At 39.8% G+C, this 24375-nt stretch overlaps 2 protein-coding genes across 3 annotated transcripts in view; one reads left to right on the plus strand and one right to left on the minus strand.

Annotated features, from left to right (window-relative positions):
• Positions 1-2256, plus strand: part of ANGPTL2 (angiopoietin like 2) — a 58837-nt gene extending 56581 nt beyond the window's left edge. Inside the window, 1 exon segment of the mRNA XM_020984960.2 lies at positions 292-2256. Coding sequence (XP_020840619.1) covers positions 292-490 — 199 coding nt within the window. The 3' untranslated portion in view covers positions 491-2256.
• RALGPS1 (Ral GEF with PH domain and SH3 binding motif 1) overlaps positions 1-24375 on the minus strand; it is a 606537-nt gene that overhangs the window by 325604 nt on the left and 256558 nt on the right. For both annotated transcript variants that reach the window (XM_020984956.2, XM_020984955.2), the window contains exon 9: positions 12132-12258. In XM_020984956.2, the coding sequence (XP_020840615.1) occupies positions 12132-12258 (127 nt within the window). The remainder of the gene's footprint in view (positions 1-12131; positions 12259-24375) is intronic.

The following is a 24375-nucleotide window of genomic DNA, read 5'->3' on the forward strand; positions in this document are numbered from 1 at the left end:
ACTCCTTGCATTATTATTAATTTTTGTATTCTTAGCACTCATCCTCAAGAAAAAAATAAAACCACCTTTCCTGAATTATTTCCAGGGGATCTTCCCATGTCTCTGTGAAGCTGGGAAGACTGCCCCATGTTTATGCAAGGGTAGGAGAATTTGCCTTTTTGCTTTCTGCCAGGAATACTCTATGCTAATTTAACTCAAGAGTGTACCTCATTATACATAGAGGAGGGCAAGTCGGCTAAATATACTCCTCTTTGTAGGTAAACCTCACCTGTTTTTCTGCTTTTCCTCCAGGAAATGTGCTCACTACCAGAAAGGAGGCTGGTGGTACAATGCCTGTGCCCACTCCAATCTCAATGGGGTTTGGTACCGAGGAGGTCATTATCGAAGTCGCTATCAGGATGGAGTCTATTGGGCTGAATTCCGAGGAGGGTCTTATTCTCTTAAGAAAGTGGTGATGATGATTAGACCAAATCCCAACACGTTCCACTAAAAGAAGCTTCTCTCTTCCAACCTTGGACTCCCATCTGCCACCACCCAGCCTGAGCAAAAGCTGAGCAAACTCTCCAGAAATCATCTCTTCTGCAGCCTGGAATTCCAGGTCTTTGAGGTTTGTTACAAGGAAGCAAGGACTTGTTGCTGCATCCGATTTTCATAAACCATTGCCACAGATAACTAAATTCAAATGATGCAGTATTCTCTGCCTGTGAGACCTTTCTTCATGCCAGGAAGCAACTAATGTAGCCCGTTTTTGTAGACAGAAGAGGAAAAGGGTAAGACTGCAGATAGCTTTTCTAAGGAATTGGCTCTCAATACTGGGAACACACAACAGCAGAATATTTTTACTTTACGTAAGTGTATGTTTTAACATACACTGTTACACAAGTGTATGTGTATACATACATATGCACGTATGGTTTCAGTTCTCAAGTGTTTGAGCTTCTACAAACTGTCAATTATCCTCGTCACAGGAAACTATCTCCTTTGAAACAACGTACAGCACTTGACAAACCAACAATCAGCTACCAGTGAGATTAAACTCAATTTATGCTTCATTATCTCAAATTGAGAAAGGATGCACTTGAATAGTCCAACAAGTGAATGTGTGTCCACCATTCAAAGACACTCATTGCACTAGATGACCTCTGAAGTCCCTTCCAACTCTGAGATGCTATGATTCAATGGTTCTTGGAATCGCCTTTAGTATTAATGTCTCAGATACAGCAGGTTCCCAGCTTTCTCTGTCAAGGCACGCTGTTGGTATTCAACCAAGTTTCAGGGACTTTCTTTCCATTTCTGCACTTCCATTTCTCCTCCATTTTCCTCCCAGCATGATAAGGCACAGATCTTTTCTCCTCCTCAATAACTACTGCTGTCCTTCACTAGATTTCCCCATTCCTTATAATCATACAGGTTCCATCCTTCTCCTCTTGGCAGTACCTTCTGGTAAAAGAATTCTTTCAGAATGAGGTCTTAGGACTCCTAAGCCCCTGGACAGGAGGTAGGCTGGGGCCCAGGCTTCTGGTCAGGAAAGGAGTCAGTCAGTGTTATAATCTTAACCACCTACTCTATAGTTCATGAGTGAATTTTCATTCACAGTTTGGCCAATACATCACTTCAACCTTCACACAAATAACAGTCAACATCTTCCACCATGTGCTATATCTAAGTTCAGCCAGTATCTAGCCATGTGAGTCAGAAAATGGCTCCAGACCAAAAACCAACCCACCAGGTCATGAACACCAGTGGATAATGCCAACAAAACACTGATGCCTGATCTCTAGATACAAGATCACTTTACTCTGAGAAAGCTATGTTATCAAGAACAAGATCATTCAGTTAATTTACCTGTCCTACCCAATATGGAATTTGCCAATTTTTTTGTGAAGAGCACAACTACCTTACAGAATCTTGACCCTATCAATCTTGCCAGCTGACATAATTTTCTAGCTTAACGTTATCATAGGACATGTTGCAAAACAAAATAATATGATGGGCTAACAATTAGGGAAGCTCTTGGCAGTTCACCAATATCACACAATAAATCTGTGAGATCCCCATGCCTTATTATATACTGTACATACACGTGTGCGTGCCTGTTCCCCTTATTACCTCAGTATTTCTCAAAATAATGTATGATGTGTATTAAAGTGATGTCTGATGTAGCATGTGTTGTATATATAAAAAGTAGGGTTTTTAATATATTCCCAAATTATCCTTGTAATGACACAAATCTGCAATAAAAATCCACAAATGCTATTTTGACGTATTCATATGCTGCCTTATTATTTTTAAAGTCCTTCCAAATGTTTAACCTATGAGATCTTCTTCAAATATAAACAGGAAATGAGAGAGAAATGTAGAGGAGGTCTATTGGCCTTAATTCAGATGAAATGTGACCATTAAAAGAAGCATGATGGGTATGAATTTTTCAATAAAATGATCTGAAAAATTTCCCTAGGTATGCAGCATCATGGCACTTTTGCTCAAGTCCAGATGCCCCAGGATTCTAGATGCTTATTCACAGAATCTCAGTATCTCAGAGTGGAAGGAACCAGAACCTCCCGCCCCCAAGTCTAATCCCTATCTGGACAAGAATCTCCACCATACCCAACAAGTGTGGCTTTCAAGGGGGAGTCCATTTCCTCCCAAGGTAGCCCTGTCTATTTTGCAAACATTTAAATTGCTAGGAAATGTTTCCTTATATCACATCAAAACATAGCTGTCCTCATCAACCCATCGCACTGAGTTCTGCCTATTTTAGCAAAATTAGCTCTTTAAATACCTGAAAGCTATCATGCTAATCTCCTGCCTCCAAACTCTGTCTTCTCCAGACTAAACATCCCCAATTCCTTCAACCTATCCTTATGTGTCAAAGTTTCCAATCCCCTTACCATCAAAATCACCTTCCTCTTAATACTCTCTAGATTATCAATGCCCTTCTTAAATGTGATGCCTACTTCTAAACATAGTATTCTAGATAATGTCTTGATAAGGTTAGAATATAGTGGAACTATTATTTCCCTTTACTGGACACTATGCTATTATAAATGGAGTCCAAGACCAAATTCACTTTCGTAGCTGATAACTCACTTTTGGTTCATATCAAGCTTGTAGTCTGCTCAAACTGCCCCCTCTCCCCCCTTCCCCCACTCAGGTCATATGAAAATATTAATAGGTATCTTGGCTGCCAAAGTGGAGGTAGGGAGGACTGTCCTCTAGAAGAGGCCTTCCAGCTCTGGCTCAGACATGTACACGCACCCAAAGATGCTCGTGACCTAAGGATGAGATCTACTGAACAGCTGTACAGGTGATATGGATAGTGGGTTTTTCTCCTTTCTTTTAAAGGAATAATGGAGATCTATACAATTTGTCAGTAAAAAAAAAAAGGCCTTTTTATCTGGAGACACTGGAATGGGGTCACATTGGGTGAGCACTATTACTCCAAGGAGGCTGCTAAAATCCCCCCCCCTACTGAGAACAGGCCTACAGATAGTAGGAAACGGAGGTTCCCTGGTAGAAGGCAACTGGAAGAAGATGCAGCCCTGATTCCAGAGAATGTAAAGTTCGTGAAGGTGGAGGAATTCAAGGCCAGGATGTCCTCTTGTTATAGTCATTCTCGAGACAAAAAGGAGTCCTTTCTGACCCCTTCGACAATGTGCCCTTGTCTTGTACAAAGATGTTTTAGCCCTAGAAACACGAGCACCAATGGAATTGCCAGAAGTCTCTAAATCTAGAGTTTGCCATGGCAAACATCCCACAAATATAACATAAGAAAGTGACTCATACAATGGCAGAGCTTCTGAACACAAGTGTATTCATAAGCCATATGTCATAACTCAGCAGTGCAAGACCTTATTCACCTGCCAACATCTGGGTCAGCTCAAATGCCAACTCCTCCATGAAGCATGTGCAGCATGGCACATTGGAGAGAGTGCTAGACTTGGAGTTAGGACCTGGGTTCCAGACCAGGCTCCAATGCTTCCAGTAACCATGTGTCATTTAGCCTCTCAATTTCTGTTTCCTAATCTGTAAAATGGGGAGTTCATACTACCTATTCCGAAGGACTGCTGGGAGGAAAGTACTCTATAAACCTTAAAGCGCTAAATTAACAAAGGTTACTGTAATTCTTATCTAACTTGTATATTTCCCCTAGATCCTAGCACAGGGCTCTTAAAATGATAGGTCCATGATAAATATTTATTCAACTAAATTATCTATATTTCATATACCTGCACTAGACTGTAAACTCCAGGAGGGACTATACCTTATAAAATGTTGTAAATTCTCCAGCACCTAGCACACTGTAAATGTTTTATGCATCACATCAGGAATGAGAACCACATTTCCTTTCCCAAAAGGAGGGAGTCTGTCATCATCATAAGATCTCAAGAAACTCTTACTAAGGATTATGGAATTTCAGGTCATTAGTTCAATGACTTCATTTTAAAGAGGTAGAAATGGGCCCAGTGAGGGCAAGGGCCCTACCTATGGTTACACAGTTAGCAAGCGTGAATACCCATAATTCAAATGCAGTTCCTCAGTCAGTCAGTCAATAAACATTTATTGAGTGTCTATTATGTGCCAGGCAGTATGCTAAGTGCTGGGGATATGAATACAAGTAAAAATAAAAAGACAGTCGCTGCCTTTAAGGGGCTTACAATCTAAAGGAGGAAGATAAAAGGAAACATAAAAGTGGGGGTGGGGAGGAGGTAAGGGGTTCTGGGGTGAGGGAAGGTGATGGATATGTCCAAAAAAGTCCAAAAACATTGTAGCAAGTAGAAAATATGGGGAAGACTGTGCTGTGCCCATTCCTGAAAGGCCCCAAAGCCCATGGTCCTGTTCTCCAGTCACAGGGTCCAATCAGAGAGGCAGAGGTTATTGATGAAATGTGAGTAACAGGCAGATTCAATCTTGCAGGAAAATGAGATTTCCAAATATCAAGTTTCCTGGGGAAGGGAAGCATGATGAAGGAGTTCAAAGACATCCAAAAGTAGTGTAGTTGGTGGGAAATGAGGAGAAGACTGTGATGAGTGCTTTTCCTAAAAGTGAGGTCCTGTGATTCTAGATCCTGGGGAAGTTCAGGGAAGAGCCATGGACAGGCTAAGGGGAGGCTGATCTGACATGATTTAGAGAGGCTGTGCAGGTAGGTGAAGAAGAATGGATGGCATTTGTTAAAAATGGCCCACAGTTCTTATGGGCTTTCATCAAATATCTCAGGTAGGGTTGGCTGCCCTGGTGAGCCTGGGGCCGAAGGTGGGTGAGCACAAATCTCCTAAGAGGCAGGTAGATCTGCCCACAGAGTACAAAGAAACATTTCAGTCTGGGGTGCTGATAAATATGAACCCAGGGCAGGGATTTTGGTCTTTATTAACAGTCCTTACAAGTCGGCCAGGTCTTAATGAAATCCAGGAACTTGTAATGAAAGCAAAGCCTAAAGGGCTGTGGCTACAATGTAGCATGTTCAGGCCTGTGGAGCTTCTACCACTCTTAGGCAGAGGGTAAGGGAACAGTCTAAGGGCAAGAGTGCCCTCCCTTAGCTGGCAGAGAACAGACAAGGCCCAGAACCTGTAGATTCCATCTTGAATCTTTCTCCTCCCTCATGGCCCAGTTGAGGTGTCATCTCCACAATTAGGCCTTCATTGATCCTCTCAGAGGAACAGTTCCCAAATTGTGGTATGGGGAACCTTGCGGGTCCTCAAGACCCTTTCAAGGGCTCCATGAGGTAAAAACTATTTTCATAATAATACAAAGATATTTTTATTTCTAATAACAGTAAATAATGATAGATTACATACATAAACAAAAGCTCTTTGAGGGGGGGAGGGGTAGCCTCCATAATCTTTTAAGAGTACAAAGGAGGGGGCAGCTAGGTGGCACAGTGGAAAGTGCACCAGCCCTGGAGTCAGGAGGATGGGAGTTCAAATCCAGCCTCAGACACATAATACTAGCTGCATGACTCTGGCTAAATCACTTAACCCCAATTACCGACAGAGAGAGAGAGAGAGAGAGAGAGAGAGAGAGAGAGAGAGAGAGAGAGAGAGAGAGAGAGAGAGAGAGAGAGAGTGAGCGCAAAGGAGTCCTGACACCAAAAATTTTCAGAACTGTTTTCCCAGAGGAGAGTGAGCTCTTTCTCTTCAAATTTTCCTAAAGCCCTTTGTCTGGATCTCTCCTTTGTCCCTATTACACTCTATGTCTATTATAGCTAGAGGTGTACATTGCTATATTCCCCTGTTAGACTGTAATCTCCTTGAGGGAAAAGGATGTGTATTTTCATCTTTTTATTCCTAGCTTTGAACATATGGTAGTTATTAATAAAGATTTTTAAAATCTAATTGACCAGAAGTCTTGTTGGATATTTGGGATCTGGAATCTGACCAGGCTCTTTACCAGCAACAGGCCACTCCTTATTCTAATTACTTCCCTATCACATCATGAGTCATGGTCCTGTGCGTGAGAAGATGGACCTTGAAGACTGCGTATTTTTGCCATAATTACAAATAAAAAACCTTTACAGCTACAGCATATCCAGAATATATCCCACCTCCCCTTCTAGTAGCTGAGCAGGGGTCATTTCACCACACTTCTCTATTTTATCAATGGCATCACCATATTCTCCTCCTCTTAGTGACCAAGAATCCAACCTCAGAGTCATCCTTGTCTTTTTCCCTTGTCTCACACGCAATCTGTTATAGTATCTCCTATAGCTGACCCTTTCTCTCTATTCTTCTATGCCCCCATCTTCTCTCACAAGCTCATTATCTCTTCACTAGAACTACTTCAATAACTTTCTAATAGGTCTCCTTGCCTCCAGTTTCTCCCACTTGATCCCATTCTAAAATATTGCCAGATTAATTTTCCAATTCATACTTCTGATCATGTCATTCCTTTACTCAGAAACATTCAATGGCTCCCCAACAATTTTTGACTAAAGTCCAGACTCTGGATCCTGGACTTTAGGGCTTTCCATATTGTGCTTCCATTCTATCTTTCCAGTCTCATCTCAATAATTAGCCTTCCCCTACTGTAGACTCTAGCCAAATGTTTCTATTATCTACCCCCTGTCCATTGGATTTTGAATCACAGAAGCTGAGTCTGAATCCTAGCTCTTCTGTTTATAACCTTTAAGCAAGTCAATTAATTTCTCTGGGTCTCAGTTAAATGAAGGTGTCAGACTATATGATAATAAGGCCCCTATTACTCTAAATTCTGTGATTTTCTAATAATTTTCCTTTGGGGTGGACAGGATTCTACATGTCTTTCAAGACCCAGCTCAGGTTCTTCTTCCACAAAGCCTTCTTTGATCCTCCCAGGAAGGAAGTGAGCTCTCCATCATGGGCTCTGAGAGCACTTTTCACTCCTCTTCTACACTTACGAAGCTCTAATTTTCACTCTATTTATTCTTATCAGTTCCCATAAAAACTAAAAGCTTCTTGAAGACTGAAATTGTTTCTTCTTCACCATTTCATCCCCCACAATGCCTTATATATAGGAAGTACTAAATGCACCTTTGCTGAATGAATGAAGAAACTAGTCATTAATGATCAAAACAGTCTTTTGCAGGGACTCTAGTGTTTTGAAGCAACTTGGAAGATACCTCAACTACAAAGGGAGTCTGTTTTTTTAAAAACGTGCCTGCACTACCATGTTTTTCAAGCTATGTTGCAAGAGAATTGTTAGCACGTGGCCTGCACACAGGAGCATGGAGCCAATGGGCTCTGGAGCATGTGGAAAAATGAACCGAGCCTCTTGCTTTCTGGGCTAGGAACACCCTCCCAACTGCACAACATGGGAAAGCTTCCTTACAGGCAAGAAAAGACTTATTCCCTTTGGAAAGTTTGCTGTTCAGGCACTTTCCATGGAAGTTTTTTTTTTTAATTGTGACCAAAACACAAGCCCTAGAAATTTACAGCTCAAGCAGCTTTTGAACTCTGCTGGTGAGGCTGACCAACCCAGCATGAAAAATCCAAGTGAGGCCAGTTGCTGCTCCCCAAGTATAATTTAAGAAAAAATGAAGAGCGGCAGAGGGAACTCTGCCAAGGGAAAAAGGAATGGTCAAGTTTCAGGCATTTTTTCCTATAATGTGCTTTTCCAGGAATTATGTAACTTCTCCTCTTTAGATAAACACATCCTTTCAAGGGAGGTGGGGTGGGAGGGAGAAACATTCTTTCAAGAGGAAAAGTTTATTGAAACCACTATCCCAAGTTGGACAGGTTGTCCATGCAGAGGAAGCCCCACCAGTGTACCAAGGGGTAGTGCACCAGGAATGTTCCTCCCTGTCGACATCATTTTACCTAACTTTTAAGCACTGGCCAGGAAGAGAGATTTGAGTTTCGTGCTTGGACCCACAGGGCAATGGGTAGAAGCTGAAGAAAGACAGATTTTGGCTCGGTGTTAAGGAAAAACTTCCTAACAACAAGAGCTGTCCAAAAGAGGAATAGGCTGCCCCCAGGCTTCTCTTCGCCTAGAGTTTCTCAAGCAGAGGACTGCAGAGGAAGGGGATTCCTGCTCTAAAATTCTGTGCTTCAACAGAGTGCTGATCTGGCGGGATCATCAGCTCATAGCTCTAGAGCTGGAAGCGGCTTCTGAGTCCACTTGCCCCCCTTCTCCACCCCATTTCACAGATGAGGAAACTGAGGCCTGAGGGTATGAGTTGCTAAAGGTCACACAAGTAACACTAGAGGTGAGATTTGAGCCCAGGCCTCCTGACTGCTGAGCCAGGACTCTTTCTATTCACTGTACCACAAGGATCTCCCACACCCCCACAATACTAAAAGAGATAGAGGATGATCATCTACCATGCATCAATGAGAGATATGTGGGAAGACACAGACAAGAATAGCACAGGACAGGAACACAAGGGCTTTAATCTGAACTGTTTGAGGAAGTATTTATTCTTTTTTTCTTTTTTTGTGAGGCAATCGGGGTTAAGTGACTTGCCCAGGGTCACATAGCTAGCAAGTGTCAAGTGTCTGAAGCCAGATTTGAACTCAGGTCCTCCTGACTCCAGGGCCGTGCTCTGTCCACTGTACCACCTAGCTGCCCCAAGGGATGATTTATTCTTAATGGGCTTTTGGAGCCATTGAGACATCTACCCTAAGGGTGTCCCAGAAGGAGAAAACAAAAATATTCTCATTTCACAGTCCCTGTTTGTCCTGCTGTCATTCTTTCTTATCTAGTCACCTCTACTTCACTAGTCAGTGTGAAGCTGAACAACTGTACCTTATACGAACTCATGGAAAGCTTGGCCTCCCCTCCTGATGAAACCACAGAGTGAATGACTTCACCTTTGGTCACCAGATCCTGTTGCTTCCCCCAATAGAACTAAAAACTCTGAAAACAGGAGAAGACAGAAAGTAAAGAGGCCTTTCAGCTGTAAGCACATTAGCAGATGGGACAGTGCAGATGCCAAGGAGTGTCTTCTAGGCCAAAGGAGATGTTACTGTTTGTTATTTCAGGTTATTAAGATTCAGGGATATTTAATTTTCTCAAAATCTACAAAATGAGAAAGAAGTCACTTTAAGGAAAGACAACTCATGGGATTTTAGAGCTGGAAGTCTCTTTAGAACTGCTACCTTCCAGAGCTGTAAAGGAAAAGCTTCGCTTTAAATTGCTATATTATTATTATTTTTACAATTACTGTTATAGGAATGAGATCTATATCGTTACAGGAATATGAGCTAATGTTACTAATAAAAGTAGTAATAATGGTGTTAGAGCTAGAAAGGACCTTAGAAATTGCTTAGTGCACTATTAATAATGATGATGATACTTAGCATTAACACAGCACTTTAAAGTTTGTGAAGTGCTCCATGTATATTATCTCATTTGATCCTTGAAACAACCTTGTGAGGTCAGTGCTACTATTATTCCCATTTTATAGATTAGGAACACTGAGGCTTAGAAAGATTAAATACCTTGCCTAGGGATGGATGCACAACTAACAAGTGTCTTTGGCAGGACTTGAACTCAAGCCTAAGGCCAGCACTCTATCCACTGTACCACCTAGGTGCTTAGTTCAAGCTCCTTAATTTACAGAGAAGGAAACTGAGCCCCAGAATAATTTGCTTAAAGTTACATAGATGTTAAGAAACAGAACCTGAATTGGAACCCAAGTACCGTGGCACCAAGTTCAATGCTCTTTCCTCACATCACACCACTTTTTAGTTATTTTTGTGTTTTTTTTTTTTGCAGTTGGAAACTGTGCACTTTGGCCTTTTCTCTTGAAGCCGTGTTCAGGCAACCCCTTCCTCTGCCCCTCATTCTCTGCCCAGAAGCCCTGGCCATAACAGCCTCAGAAAATACAAATGAGAAAGACCTAGCTGAGTTCTTTAGCTATAAACAAAAGTACAAAAGGAAAGTGTGGGCATCCCTCCAGGATTTGTTCTAGGCTCCCTCTTCTCTCCACATTCCATTGATGATCTCATGGCTTCAATGATCATCCCTCCATAGAAGACTCTCAAATCCATCTCTAGTCTTTCTACGAACTCCAGCCCACATCAACAACTGCTTACTGGACACCTATTTCTGGGTGTCCTGGAAGAATCTCAAAATCAACAGATTCAAGACAGAAGTCATTATACTTTTTCCCAAATACTTTTCAAAACTTCCTTATTTCTGTCAAAAGCACCACCATTCTTCCAGTCACTCAAGGTCATCCTTTGATGATGTGGAGTCATTCTTTACTCTTCCATATCCCTTGATTCCCACCCTGTGCCATCCTCCCCCCTGTCATTTCCCTAATCGATCAGCTGCAAGTTCTTACTGATCCTACCTTCGTGACATCTATGGCATCTGTCCTCTTCTCTCCACTCACTAAGCCCCTACCCAAAATTCAAGCCTCATCACTTCTCACCGGGATCATTGCAATTTTAATTGGTTTCTCTGCCTCCAACCCCTTCCACCTGTCATTGATTATTTAAACAATTGCCAAATTGATCATTCTAAAATACCGATTATGACCGTATCTCTCTACTACTCAGAATTCTTCTCTAGCTCTCTTTCTTCTAGGATAAAATACAAAATCCTTAGCATGACATTTACAGCCCTTTACAGTCTTACTCCCACCAATCTTTTCAGTCTATTTTCGTATTGCTCCCACACACACATTTTCTGTTTCAGTCAAAATGTCCTCATAGTTGCTCCCTTGTCCATGACATTCCATCTTCATCTCTGGGCCTTTGCACAAGAGCTCTGTTCCCCTCTCCCCATACTCAGAAAACATTCCTTCCTTCCTCTGTCTCTTATCTTCCTTCAAAGCACAGTTCAAGTATTAGCTCCTACAACAGATCTTTCCTGGTCCTCAAAGTCATTAGCATTTTCCCTTTTAAATACTTTATATTTACTAATTTGTGTGCATATTATATATCCTCAATAGACTATAACTCTTAGGGTAAGGACTGTTTCATTTTTGTCTCTTTATCCAGACATATATCTATCTATACACATACACATATCTTTATCTTTATATACATACATACATACATATATATAGAGATCTAGATCTAGATCTAGATCTAGATCTAAATCTAGATCTAGATATAGATATACAGATGTTAGCATAGTGTCTTGCATATAGTGGATGCCTGATAATTATTTGCTGAATTAATTTGAACAACAAAGTTTCTTCTCCCAAGTGACAATGAAAAGTCTAACTTCCCAGTAGCTCTGGAGGCAGACATGGAAGGAGTGGGAGTCCATATTATAGAATCACAGAATGTCAACACTAGAAAGGAATTGAGAGATTATGAGCCCAACCTCATCACTTTATAGCTGAAAAATCCATAAAGGGAATGTGACTTGCCCAGAGTTGCACAGTTGGTACATGACAAAGCCATAATTCAAATCCAGATCATACTTTTCCTATTGCACTTCATTACACAGAACAGCATTTTATTTCCAGGCCCAATACAGAGAAAGGACCTCCCAAAGCCTATTCCCAGCAGCACTATCATTTGAACCATATCAGCAACCTTGCTTTTCCTGAGGAAGAAGTTCAGCTAGTCCATGGTCTTATTCACCTTGCACATTCATGATAAAATACTTGCCAATTTGAGAATCAGAAACTACAAGACATTTCATAGAAATCTGAACATGTTTGTCCAAGCAGGAAGAGTCTATTCCTAGCCACCTACCTAAATAGGGAATACTGGGGACCATCTTCAGGCTTCGGATGTACTCCCGAGTCCTCTTATAATTATCTTCCTTAGACATCAAGTAATCCAGCTTCTCAAAAGTGGTCTTGTCTTTTCGATTCAAAAGCTAGAGCAAAGAGAGAACAATTCAGGAGTGTGAAGAGAGTAAAACCACAGCCAGCAGGCAAAAAGAAGCAAAAGTTATCACAGAGCATACAAAAAAATATTTTATATGGCAATTTGTGCCCCCCCTCAAAAAAAAAACACCTGAATACAATTAAGAAGTTTTTCCTGTATAAATTAATTCTTCACACAGAAATGGGACACTTGGTAGCCTGACTTGCATTTCCTCTCTGTTACATACCTCTAGATCCCAATTATTGTGAATGGGGAGTCCCACAATAATGGTTGCATTATTTGAATTTGCATGCCATATTTCCATCAGGCTGGAACAAATGATCATATTTTACAAAATTATAACTTTGAAGAACAGCAAGAATTCCAAAATATGCGACTACTCCAGAGGATTCATTATTCACACTAATTGGGATCTAGCTAGACTGTGACACAGAAATGGGCTCTGATTCAGAAGATCTGGGTTTGGCTCCTGCCTGGGCTGTGTGACCTTCAGAAAGTTACCTCACCCCTCTGAGTTTATAAATAAAATAAATAAATAGGTAGATAGATAGATAGATAGATAAATGCTCTCAATAAAATAAGGAGATTAGACTAAATTATCTCTAAGGACCCTTCTAGTTTCTCAGAGGCTATCAACTACCTACCAATTCTCAATAGCTTTACTTATTTTTAAATCATTTTTATTATAAAATTAATACATCTCAACACCAAAGAAATGAAGAAAATTTTTTTAAAATCATACATTGAATCATAAACTTCAAACTATTTTCAAATTGCTAAAAGGAAAAAATAAACATCTATTATTCCTTACAGCCTATCAATTATGTTTATTTGGAATAATTCAGAGTTATTAACTACCAATACATATAATAACTCTCTTATCTTTATAAAATCTTGATCTACATGTATATTGAGGACATCCTTGAAGAAAATATGAAGGGAAGTGAGGACCAGAGAGCTGCTAAGAAGCAGAGCCAGGACTTGAACCTATGTCTTTTCTCTCCAAGTACAGGGCACCTACAGCACTTAAGTCATGGCAACTGAAGTTGTTTATTACATGGACAGAAAAGATCAGAGAACACATAAAACAAACAATATAGTGTTGTTATTATTTTGCTTATATTTAGATGTTTAGAGGAGGAATTATTCAGGGCACCACTGCAATTTCATATAAACAAGGCTTTTTGGATCCATTTTGAATGGATCTGAAGACGAGATTTGAGAAGACAACTCTACCTAACTTCATTGCTGAGGTGAGAGGCCAGTGGAAGTGGGACACTGCACATATTTACAGATTTTTTTTTGATGTATTCATCAGTTTTGCTGATTTTTTTTCCTTTTCCAAGTTTTGCCCCTCCATAATAAATATCATTTATCATGTGGAATGGCTCTCTGAGGGTACGGAGGAGGAATACTGGGAGAAATTCTGGTGATGGGGAGGCGATAAAAAAAGAAATAAAATATGCTTTAAAGAAGGCTACCATCCTTGTAACTAGTATGACTGAAATTTTGTTTCTATGTATCTGACAATGCTTTAAAATGCTTTAGACGTATCTATGTTTCTGACAATGCTTTAAAATAGATGGTCATTTGAATCTTTGCCAATTCTGCTTACTTGAATGCTAGGATACAATTGGGAATGAACAGAAGATATGTTTAGAAAGGGAGAAAAAAAAAGAAATGATTAGCAGGATGATTTCAGAAAAACCTAGAAAGACTTACATGAACTGATGCAAAGACTTACATGAACTGATGCAAAGTGAAGTGAGCAGAACCAGGAGAATGTTGTACACAGTAACAGCAATATTGTATAATGAAGAACTATGAATGACTTAGCTATTCTCAGCAAGACAATGATCCAAGACAATCTCAAAGGACTAATGATAAAGCATGCTCTCTACCTCCAGAGAAAGAACTGCTACTGTCTGAATACAGACTGAAGCATGCAATTTTTCACTTTCTTTTGTTCTTTCTTTCTATTCAAGCCTATTTATACAAAATGACTGACATGGGAACGTTTTACATGATGGCACACGTATCAACTATATCAGATTGCTTGCCATCTCAGGGAAAGGGGAGTGGAGGGATATAATTTGGAACTCAAAACTTTTTTTAAAATGTTAAAAAATATTGTTTTAACAAGTAATTGGGGGGAAATAAGGTATATAAAATTGTTAGGAAAAATAAAAGAGAATGTATACAAAATGATCCAAAAAAATAAAGTGGGGCTATAATAACATAAAAGACACAAAAGAGGTTAAAATAAGCATAATTGATTAATGCATTGAAAAAGTCTGAAAAGTATGTGTTACATACCTCACTTGTAGACATCCCACTTCTGCAAAGTGTTAAGGATGTGGGTGTCTTTCATATCTTTTCTTTTGAGTCATACCTGTTCTCTGTGATTTTACAATATTCATGTTTTTTTTAATGGTTGTATTTTCCATTTCCATTGTTGTCATCATGATTATCTTGCTTCTTTATTTACTCCCCTATGCATCAGTTTATGTAGATTGTTCCATGCTTTTCTGTATTCATCATATTCATCATTTCTTTTATCACAACAATATTCCATTTCATTTATGTATGAAAATTTGTTTAGCTATGCCTCAATTGATGGGAATTTACTATATTTCCAACTCATTCTTGTCACAAAAATGCTGCCATCCCAACATATTAGTGTATATGGGGATTTCCTTTTTATCAAGGGCCTCTTTGAGGTATAAGCCTAGTAATGGAATCTCTGGCCCAAAAGGTATGGATGTTTTAGTCACTTTATTTGCTTAATTCCAAATTGCTTTCTACAATGGTTGTACTTTTTCACAGCTGCACCAACAATGTACTAGTATGCCTATCTTCCCATAGCCCCTCCAACAATGATCATTGCTAGCTTTTATAATCTCTACCAATTTGCAGGGTGTGAGGTAAAACTTCAGTGCAATTCTCTTATTAATGATTCAGAACATTTTTCAATATGTTCACTAAAAGCATGTCATTCTTTTTTTGAGAAATGCCATATATGTATATATGTATGTAGATATATATATGCATGTATACATATATACACATACACATATACATACGTACATATGTATATGTTAATTATTTATTTATCTTGGAGTCCAAAACTTTATTAGAGAAATGTGATGCAAATAGTTTTCCTATTTGATGACTTCTCTTCTTAACCTACATATATTAATTTTGTTTGTGCAGAAGTTTTTCAGTTTTATACAACCAAAAGTTGTTGATTTTAGCTTTTGTAATTACCGCTATTCCTTGTTTGTTTAAGAATACATCTCCTCCCTCATAGCACATGATCTGCTCTTCTAATTTTTTTTCATAGTATGATCTTTAATATTAACATTATGTATTAATTTAGAATATATCATGGAATGAGGTATAAGATGTTGATCTAAGCCTAATTTCTTCCAATCTACTTTCCAGTTTTTAAAGAAGTTTTTATGAAGGAAGATTTTTCCTTCTCCTTCTGTAAATCCAGTACTTTGTCTCTTCAGTTATTTTAGATTAATCTACTCCAAGTTACCCCTGTTCCTATAGGCTCTCTTCCCTTCACCTTCAAGCCTCCCACTCATGTTTGTTACCCCAAAACTTACTGAAAGTAATAAATTTTTCTTAACTTATTAGTTCCTTTTTCTTTCTTCCTTTTACATAGTTATCTAATTCTTCCCATCTTTTTTTTTAATTAAGTAATCAAGTAAAATCCCTCTTCCTCTCATCCTATTCAATTTGTTTTGTTTATTTATTTACTTATTTTTGGCAAAGCAATTGGGGTTAAGTGACTTGCCCAGGGTCATGTAGCTAGTAAGTGTCAAATGTCTCAAGTGGGATTTGTACTCAGGTTCCCCTGACTCCAGGGACAGTGTTTTGTTTATTTTTAATTTTATTTTCTGCACATTTTTAAAAAAGGATTTCTTTCCCTTATTCTCTTTATAATTTGTTTTTCTTTTCTATATTTTCTAGACTTCAATTCTTTGATTTATAGTCCTTATGTTTATTCATTACTTCTTTAATCTCTGTATTCCACAAGGAATTAAAGTTTCTAAAGTACCCATCATGGGTTCCCTCTTCTAAATAGTTTCTATATTATTGCTATATATTTTTAAAGGATGGGACTGAAATGAGTATGTTTGTAGGAAGCAGGGAAGGAGCCAGTAGATAGGGAAATACTGACGATAAGAGAGTACAGGAATGATGATGTCAATTTTCTACAAAAGCTGAAGGAAATGGGGTCAAGGGTACACATAGAGCAGTTGGCTATGGCAAGGAGAAGGGCCACCTAATGCATGGTCAAATAGCTCTATCTGAATCCCAATGGGCTGGTTTTCCAGTGCTCTATTTCAAGAAATCACAAAAAAAAAAACTACAGCCCCCCAGTATAAAGACAAGAGATGATGAAGAAAGACTGTGGTGCAGGCACTGAACTTATTTATTGAGGAAGGAAGGTGAAAGTCCTGGAAGGGGAGAGGCATATTCCTGCCTCTTTTCTCAGAGGAGAACCACCAGGACTTGGTTAGGATGATAAATTTGGATGAGAGAGTAGCCAGCAGCAGAGAGAGTGGTAAGGGAAATGGTGAGATCAAGAGGAGCCAGATCTCAGAGAGACCACAACATGGAAGGAAAGAGAAAGTAAGAGGTTTAAGATGAAAGGAAATTTGTTCATTATAAGATTTGCCAAATGGTACAATGGAAGGAACAATTTGGAGTAGGAACTTGGCAGGGGGAAGGGGTGGTTGAGGTGGATAGGTGAAAGAGCTGAGTTGGGATTGTGGAACAGGTTTGTAAACTGGTATCCAGAGGTTAAGAATCGCTGTGAAGGGAATACAGAGTATCAGGGGTTGGAGAGAGGTTCAGTTGATTAGACTGTTTATGTCTTCCAATGGGATTCAACTTGATGGCAGGTGACAATGCTTTGTCCTATAAGGAACCAAGAGGCTTGTTTCAGAGCATACAGGAGGAAGAAATGACATGAGAGCCTGATCATGAGGCTAGCATGCCTTGCTTGTGCTGGAGAAGGCCCAGGGTTGGAGTTAGGGGGTGGGGAGTGAGGTGGAGGAAGACAGAGTCACAGGAAATGGAATGAAGCTGGTTCATAATGGCACTGGAGATTGTCCTGGGGCAGGGACCCACTGAAGTTGGAGGTGAACAGCAAACTCCTGTGGGCTGCCCTGGAGGGGCACAAGACTGCAAGCTAATTGACATGCAAGTGGTAAGGGTCTTATGTAAGTGGTAAGGATCTTATGTTCCCTCACAAGCTAGAGAGAGGGGTCAGATGAGAAATATGGGACAGGAGGAAGGGTAAAGTATGTGGGTAGGAGACGACTATGTGGTAAAGAAAGGCTTCTTTATTGGCAGCAGAGCTAGAACTGAGTATGCATTTTAAAAAAAGACTCCCACAGGAGCTACTCAATCTCTTTTCTTCCCTAGTGGCAATCAAGGCAAGGTCTGCTGTTGTCCTCTGAGTGAGGAAAGAGGTAGTAGCAGCACCAATAGCCTATTTTTCCCATCCAGACCTACACATGAGCATGAATACATAGCAACTTTGTTCTTTCCTATTCATAGGTAAAGAAGTATCAATGAGTTCATAGAGTTTGCCAGCAGGTGAGCTAGATGAACGCCCTTTGGGATCCAGATCAGGCAAGAACAGATAAGGCCAAACAACACGGAGTAACTCATTCTGTGTTTCTGCAACATTCAGAAGCAAACTTGTCAGGAAGAATGTTTTATTGCAACCTTTAAGTTTGAGCCCACTCTTTCCAAGGGCTGAGGTGGTAGAGGGGAAGACTGTGGTGTAGCTTATTCTTGTTACATTTTCTAAGTAAAGATCACATTGTAAAAACAAATTGATGTTAATTGATCAAATGATGCTGGAGTGCTAATCACTGGGTCAGTAAATGACATTTAACTGCATGCAAAATTTATTTATTTATTTAATTGTTTATGGATGAAATGTGGAAAGGGGTTAGATAGGGAAAATGTTTTGTAGGTATGTCCAAATAGTAATAATATATAATAAAGGTAAAAATAAATAAATAGAAAAGAAAAGAATCAGAAAAAGGCTCCCAGAATCTTGGTTGAATACTCTATTGAAGATGTATGGAGGAGACATGAATGGGACCTACAGAGGATGAGAAGCCATGGATTGGTTTGGGTCTCTACTACAGGAAAAAGTAACCATACCAATGAGATTATGGATTCATTGAAATAAGGTATAATTTAGTACCTTCCTCACTGAACTTCAACTATTATCAAGCATTACTTAACTTAATTCTGATTTTGCATCTAAGGTTGAGTCCAACTCACTCAGAAACTTTTCTTATTCTAAACAGGACTCTCAGTCTTATCTCTGGCACACTGATTATCTAAAGTTCAGAGACTGACACCATTCTCTGGCTGCTTAATCTTACAATGTGCCACTGGAAACTTCTTCTGTTGCCAGCCCTAATTGCCCTAGTCAAAGACCCCTATCTACAAATGTTTCTCTCCTAATCCCAGGAAATGCCTTAAGAGGCTCAGGAGAACTCTGGTTTGTTCTCTTTCTCTCTTTTCTTTCCTTCTACATTAAAGCAAGTTTTTTTCCCCCTGTCCACAAGACTTTCTTTGAGCAAGAAGTGAGACATAACTACCAATCCATGCATATTCTGCAACTCCTCAAGTGAGACAGAGGCAGACCTGCACAGTCAGTCAACAAACATTTACTAAACATCTAATATGTACCAGGCATTGTGCTAAGACCTGGGTCATACAAGGACAGGCAAAACACATGGTCCCTGCTCACATTCTAATAGAAGAGACAATACAAAAACAATTATGCACATGAAAAATATAAACAGTGTACATGGAATGGTCAGGTAGGAACTGGAAAAGGCTTCTTACAGAAGGTAGGATTAGCTCTGAGTCTTCCCCCCCACACACATAATAGTATTTTTTCCCAATTACACGTAAAGATAGTTTTAACATTTGCTTTAATGAGATTTTGAATACAGACCTGGTGGTCCCTAGATGGATCAAAGGTACGCACAATTTTATAGCCCTTTAGGCATAGTTCCAAATTGCTAACTAGAGTGATTGAATCAGTTCACAACTCCACCAACAATGCATTAGTGTTCCAATTTTCTCACATCTTCTCCAACATTTATCATTTTCCTTTTCTGTCACATTAGTCAAACAGATAGGTATAAGATAGTACCTCAGAGTTGTTTTAATTTGCATTGCTCTAATCAATAGTGATTTAGAGTATTTTTATGTGACTATAGATAGCTTTAATTTCTTCCTCTGAAAATTGCCTGTACATATCCTTTGACCATTTACCAAGTGGGGAAAACAATGAGTCTTGAGGGAAGCCAAGGATGGCAGAAGGTGGAGGTAAGGAAAAAGAACATTACAAGTATGGGGGAACAGCCAATGAAAATAGAGGGAGTCAAGGTCTGTATCCCAAAGAGATAATTAAAAAAAAAGGGAAAAGGACCCACATGTACAAAAATACTCATAGCAGCTCTTTTTGTGGTGGCAAAGAATCAGAAATTGGCGGGGGGGATGCCCATCAATTGGGGAATGGCTGAACAAGTTGTGGTATATGAAGGTAATGGGATACTATTGCGCTATAAGAAATAATGAGCAGGTGGATTTCAGAAAAACTTGTAAAGACTTCTATGAATTGATGCTGAGTGAAGTGAATAGAACCAGGAGAACGCTGTACACAGTAACATTGTGTGATGATCCACTATGATAGACTTGGCTCTTCTCAGCAATACAGTGAACCAAGACAATTCCAAAAGATCCATGATGGAAAATGCTATCCCCGTCCAGAGAAAGAACTACGGAGTCTGAGTGCACATCCATATACTATCTCTTACTTTTTTTGTTTTTGTTTTTTTTTCTTTCTTGTGGTTTTTCCCTTTTGTTCTGATTCTTCTTTCACAACATGACTAATGTGGAAATATGTTTAACATGATTGTACGTGTATAACCTATATCAGACTGCCTCCTGGCTTGGGAAGGGGAGAGGGAGAAAAATTTGGAACTCAAAATCTTACAAGAAGGAATGTTGCACACTATCTTTACATGTAATTGGGAAAAATAAAATACTATGAAGCGCAAAAAAATAAAAGAAAATAGAGGGAGTCAGCATGGGGGGTGTCAGGTGTGAGAACCGCAAGAAGGGTAGTGTCACCGGAAAGGCAGGAAGAGGGCAGGTTGTAAAAGGCTGGGTTTCTTCAAGAACATAACCACTGTCTTCAAGAATTTAAAAAGCTGTCTCATGGAAGAACGATTTGACCTGAACTGCATGGTGTCTGTCATATGGAAGAACTAAGACCAGTGAGTAGAAGTTCGCAGAAGGGCACTAGGAATTCTTGTTCCTCCAGATGAGGGGATGGCAGGGGTCCCTGGTAGTGGCAGGACAGAGGACAGATTAACAATTAGTGCACTTGCTGTGGAAGGGGGACGGACACAGTCCATTTGATATGAAAAGAGCTCTGGATTTGGAGTCAGAGGACCTGGTTTCAAACCCCAGCTCTGTCACTTATAATCTAGATGACATAAGACTGTTACTTTATTTCTTTGGGTCTCAACTTCCTCACCTATAAAATGAGAGAGCTGGACTAGGACAGTGATCTCAAACTAAAACAGAAACAGGAAGCTGCTAACTTGAACACAAGGGACCCCATATTGACTTAGAAAATCACACGGTAAGATCATCTTGCTCTACTGTATTTTTATTTACCCAATTACATTTTAATCTGATTCCTGCAAACCCAAAGAGTGGGGCATGTTTGACATCCTGTATTAGATAACCTCCAAAGTCTCTTCCAGATCTAAATCTATGATCCTATAATTCCCCAAAGAGTCTGGCTTGAGTCCCTATGGGATTTTGACCTGACAATGGGTCAAAGAGGATGGTGGGCTGGCAGAGATTTCTAGGAGAAGCACAGAGAGAGTGGTCACCATGGGAAGGAATTTAGGTCCCACATGTAGGCAGCCTGAGCCAAAACACTAATTGCCCTGTGCTAGTTAAGGCTATGGAAATGTCTTGAGAAGCAGATTTAAGCTCAACATAGGGAAAGCTATTTAACAATTAGAGTTGTTAGAAAGTGGTCAAGGCAAGAGCTGATCTGGGCAGTCACAGGGATGGTGAGTGGAGCCAATGGGTTTGAGACATTCTTTCCAGGAACGGTCATGTTGATTTATTGATTTGATTACTCTTTGAAGAGTTATGGAACTAGAGGGGTGTGGATGGTGGGGCTGGGAGCATAGGAAGGGCTCTTCATCTTTAAAGTGAAATGGGCTGCCTGAGGAAGTAGTGGATTCTTCCTTGCTTGAGTTCTTCAGCAAAGGCTGGATAAGCACTTATCAGTGATGTTGTAGAGGGCTGACCCACTTTAGATAACGGTGGAACTACCCACCATTTGAGTTAGTTCCACTCCATCTCTGAGATCCTACGAACATTTCTGGGTTCAGTCAAATTCCTGTGAGAAGGTACCTGGACACACATACTCTCTTCCTAGAGATGGAGTAAGATGAGGGTTGTAATGCCCAAAAAGTAATATATAGAGATTTATAGTTACCTAAGAGTGGAGTCTTGCTGTCCAAGTCAGTACTATTAGAGCTTAGGGACCCTTTTAGGGATAGCACTGGCAAATCAGTAGGAGAGAGCCATAGCACAATTCAAAGAACACTCTGCATGTATAGTCAGAAGTCTGGGGTCCAAATGCTGATTCTTCTACTTACTAGCCAACTCTACAACCTTGAATGGCAAGTAACTTCAATCAATCAACTTGCATTAATTAAATGCCTACTATGTGCAAGGCACTTTGCTAACCATCTGGTGCCCCAGTCTCCTGATCTGTAAAATGGAGATAATAATATCTGCATTATGTGTTGCCCAGGCTTGTTGGGAAGAAAACAGCTTATAAACCTTAAACAGCTACAGAAATAAGAGTTTCACTGTTATGACAGGACAGAGGCTATAGGACAAGTTTTGAACATAATTTTTCTTGGGCAAAATAGCATTTACATTATAAGCATTTATCATGCAATACAAGGTATCCCAAAAGTCTCAATGAAGAGTTAGAGTTAGGGTTAGGGTTTAGGGTTAGGGTTATTGTGTATTATAACAGCACTGCATCCCCCTATTTATTTTTAAGCTTCATGAGGGCAGACTCTGTCTTACTTAAATTTTACATCACCCTTAGTATAAAGTAGCTACTTATTCAATTTGATTAACTGAATGAAATAACAATGATTAATTCTATGTGCCCCCTTCTGACTTACCTTGCCTTTATATACTTGAAAAGTATTGGGGGGTTTTTGTTTGTCTGTTATTTGTTTTTGTTTTTATTCCACATGTGAAGATAAAGGAAATCATTAGTGAGAGGCCTGTCCAAAAAAGGAGGTGGACAAACATTGTAGTGAAAGTAAGGGATGACAAATGGCTAGCCCACGTGTTCCATCTGGTACCTGTGAAACAGGAAGACATCTATCTTTAGGAAGCCTCTACCCTTCCCATCTTAGCACCCCCATTCCACTTCATCCTCCAGCATGTAGGGTGGAGCCCCTGTGTAAGATTTCCAGGAGAACTTGAATAAGAATTGTACAGGGTAAGAAGGCATAGATAGAAATAGCCTGTATTTCTGTAACTTCAAAGTATCCAAATCAGTGAGGTGACACATACTTCAAAATATCAATTTATTTGTAAATAGCCTGTCCTGTGTCAATTGTTCTGAAGGTAATGAGCTTTCCTTGCTCTTTATCACTTTATAAGTTTTTCTACATGTATGACAGATAGTATCTGAAGATCAGGATCCATTCATAAGTTAGGAGGCGTTAAACACATTGTAGAAACTGGAACTAGCTCAATTCTTTATGAAATGTGAACAAATTCCTTGGTTCATTTTGAAAGGGGGCCTAAATCATTGGGCAAGAAGGGACTGGTCACACCTCTGGGTAGCCCTAAAAAGATGTTAGAATGGGTCCAAGCAGCTAGTAGAATTGAGAAGGAACCCAGCTCCTATCAAGATGTATAGAAGACCCAGGGAGCTTGAGAAGGGAAGGCTGGGAGGAGCCATGCAAATGAAGCAAGGAAAGCAGAAGCAGCAGCCACAAGGGTGAGAAGGAATGAGCTTGTGTGGGTCCTTCATGTTCCTGGAGTATCCTGGAAAACATGAATTCTGTGTTGCTGAAACCCCACTAGATTGCAGAGCTAAGGAAGAGATTCTGAGTTTCCATTCTCTCTTGGGACTCTCCTCTTAGGATCCTGAAGCCTTACTCTCTAGGCAAGAGGGTTGGGATGGGGAGGGCAGTGAAGGGGGTTGTCTGTCTACCTTTCTTGTTTTTAAATGTTTCTTTTTTCCTTATAAATAGTGTTAACCACAGGCAAATACAATGGAGGAAATGATTTCGGGGAAAGCATCCCAGGAGAAAAGGGAGAGAGATTTAACAGAGGTATTTTGTCACAGCATTCTCTTTGCCTTGGTTTAGGCTTAAAAAGGGAATTATAGATCCTTTTATTATAGCTTCCCAGAGAAGAGAGAAAATGTTGATGCTAGAGACCTCGTTTAAGACAATGAATATGTGTATGTGTGTGTATGTGTGTATATGCGTGCATGCGCTGGTAGGAGATGGAATATGTGGTATGAGTAGCTGAATAACCCTGTTCACTCACCACTCCATCCCACCACTTTTACGTATATTATATTCTTTCATTGAATCTGTCATTTTGGGATATAAGAGCAATACATTACATTTATTAAGATTATTAGACCTTAGATTTTAGCAAACAAGACATTAGGACAGGACTTGGGCTTCTAGGCAAAGAAGCTTTGGGGTGGCAAAGGATTTATGAAGACTAGCTTGACAGCTGAGTAGTTATAACTTGTGCTCTGCTGGCACAGACTCTGAGAGCCCAGGGTCCCCTCCAGACCGGGAAGAAGTATTAGAATAGAAACTTACCCATTCACTCCATCCTGATTATCAATAAAAATGTATATGGTTAGCACCCACAGATTTCTGATCATGTGGCCTACTTGTGGGAAAAACTTATATGGAAGAGTGGGAACTTGTGGTCTCAAGGCCACGTTGGCTTTCTAGGT

This window comes from Phascolarctos cinereus, unplaced genomic scaffold, assembly GCF_003287225.1.
Source record: "Phascolarctos cinereus isolate Bilbo 61053 unplaced genomic scaffold, phaCin_HiC Scaffold_2;HRSCAF=192, whole genome shotgun sequence".
Classification (NCBI taxonomy): domain Eukaryota; kingdom Metazoa; phylum Chordata; class Mammalia; order Diprotodontia; family Phascolarctidae; genus Phascolarctos; species Phascolarctos cinereus.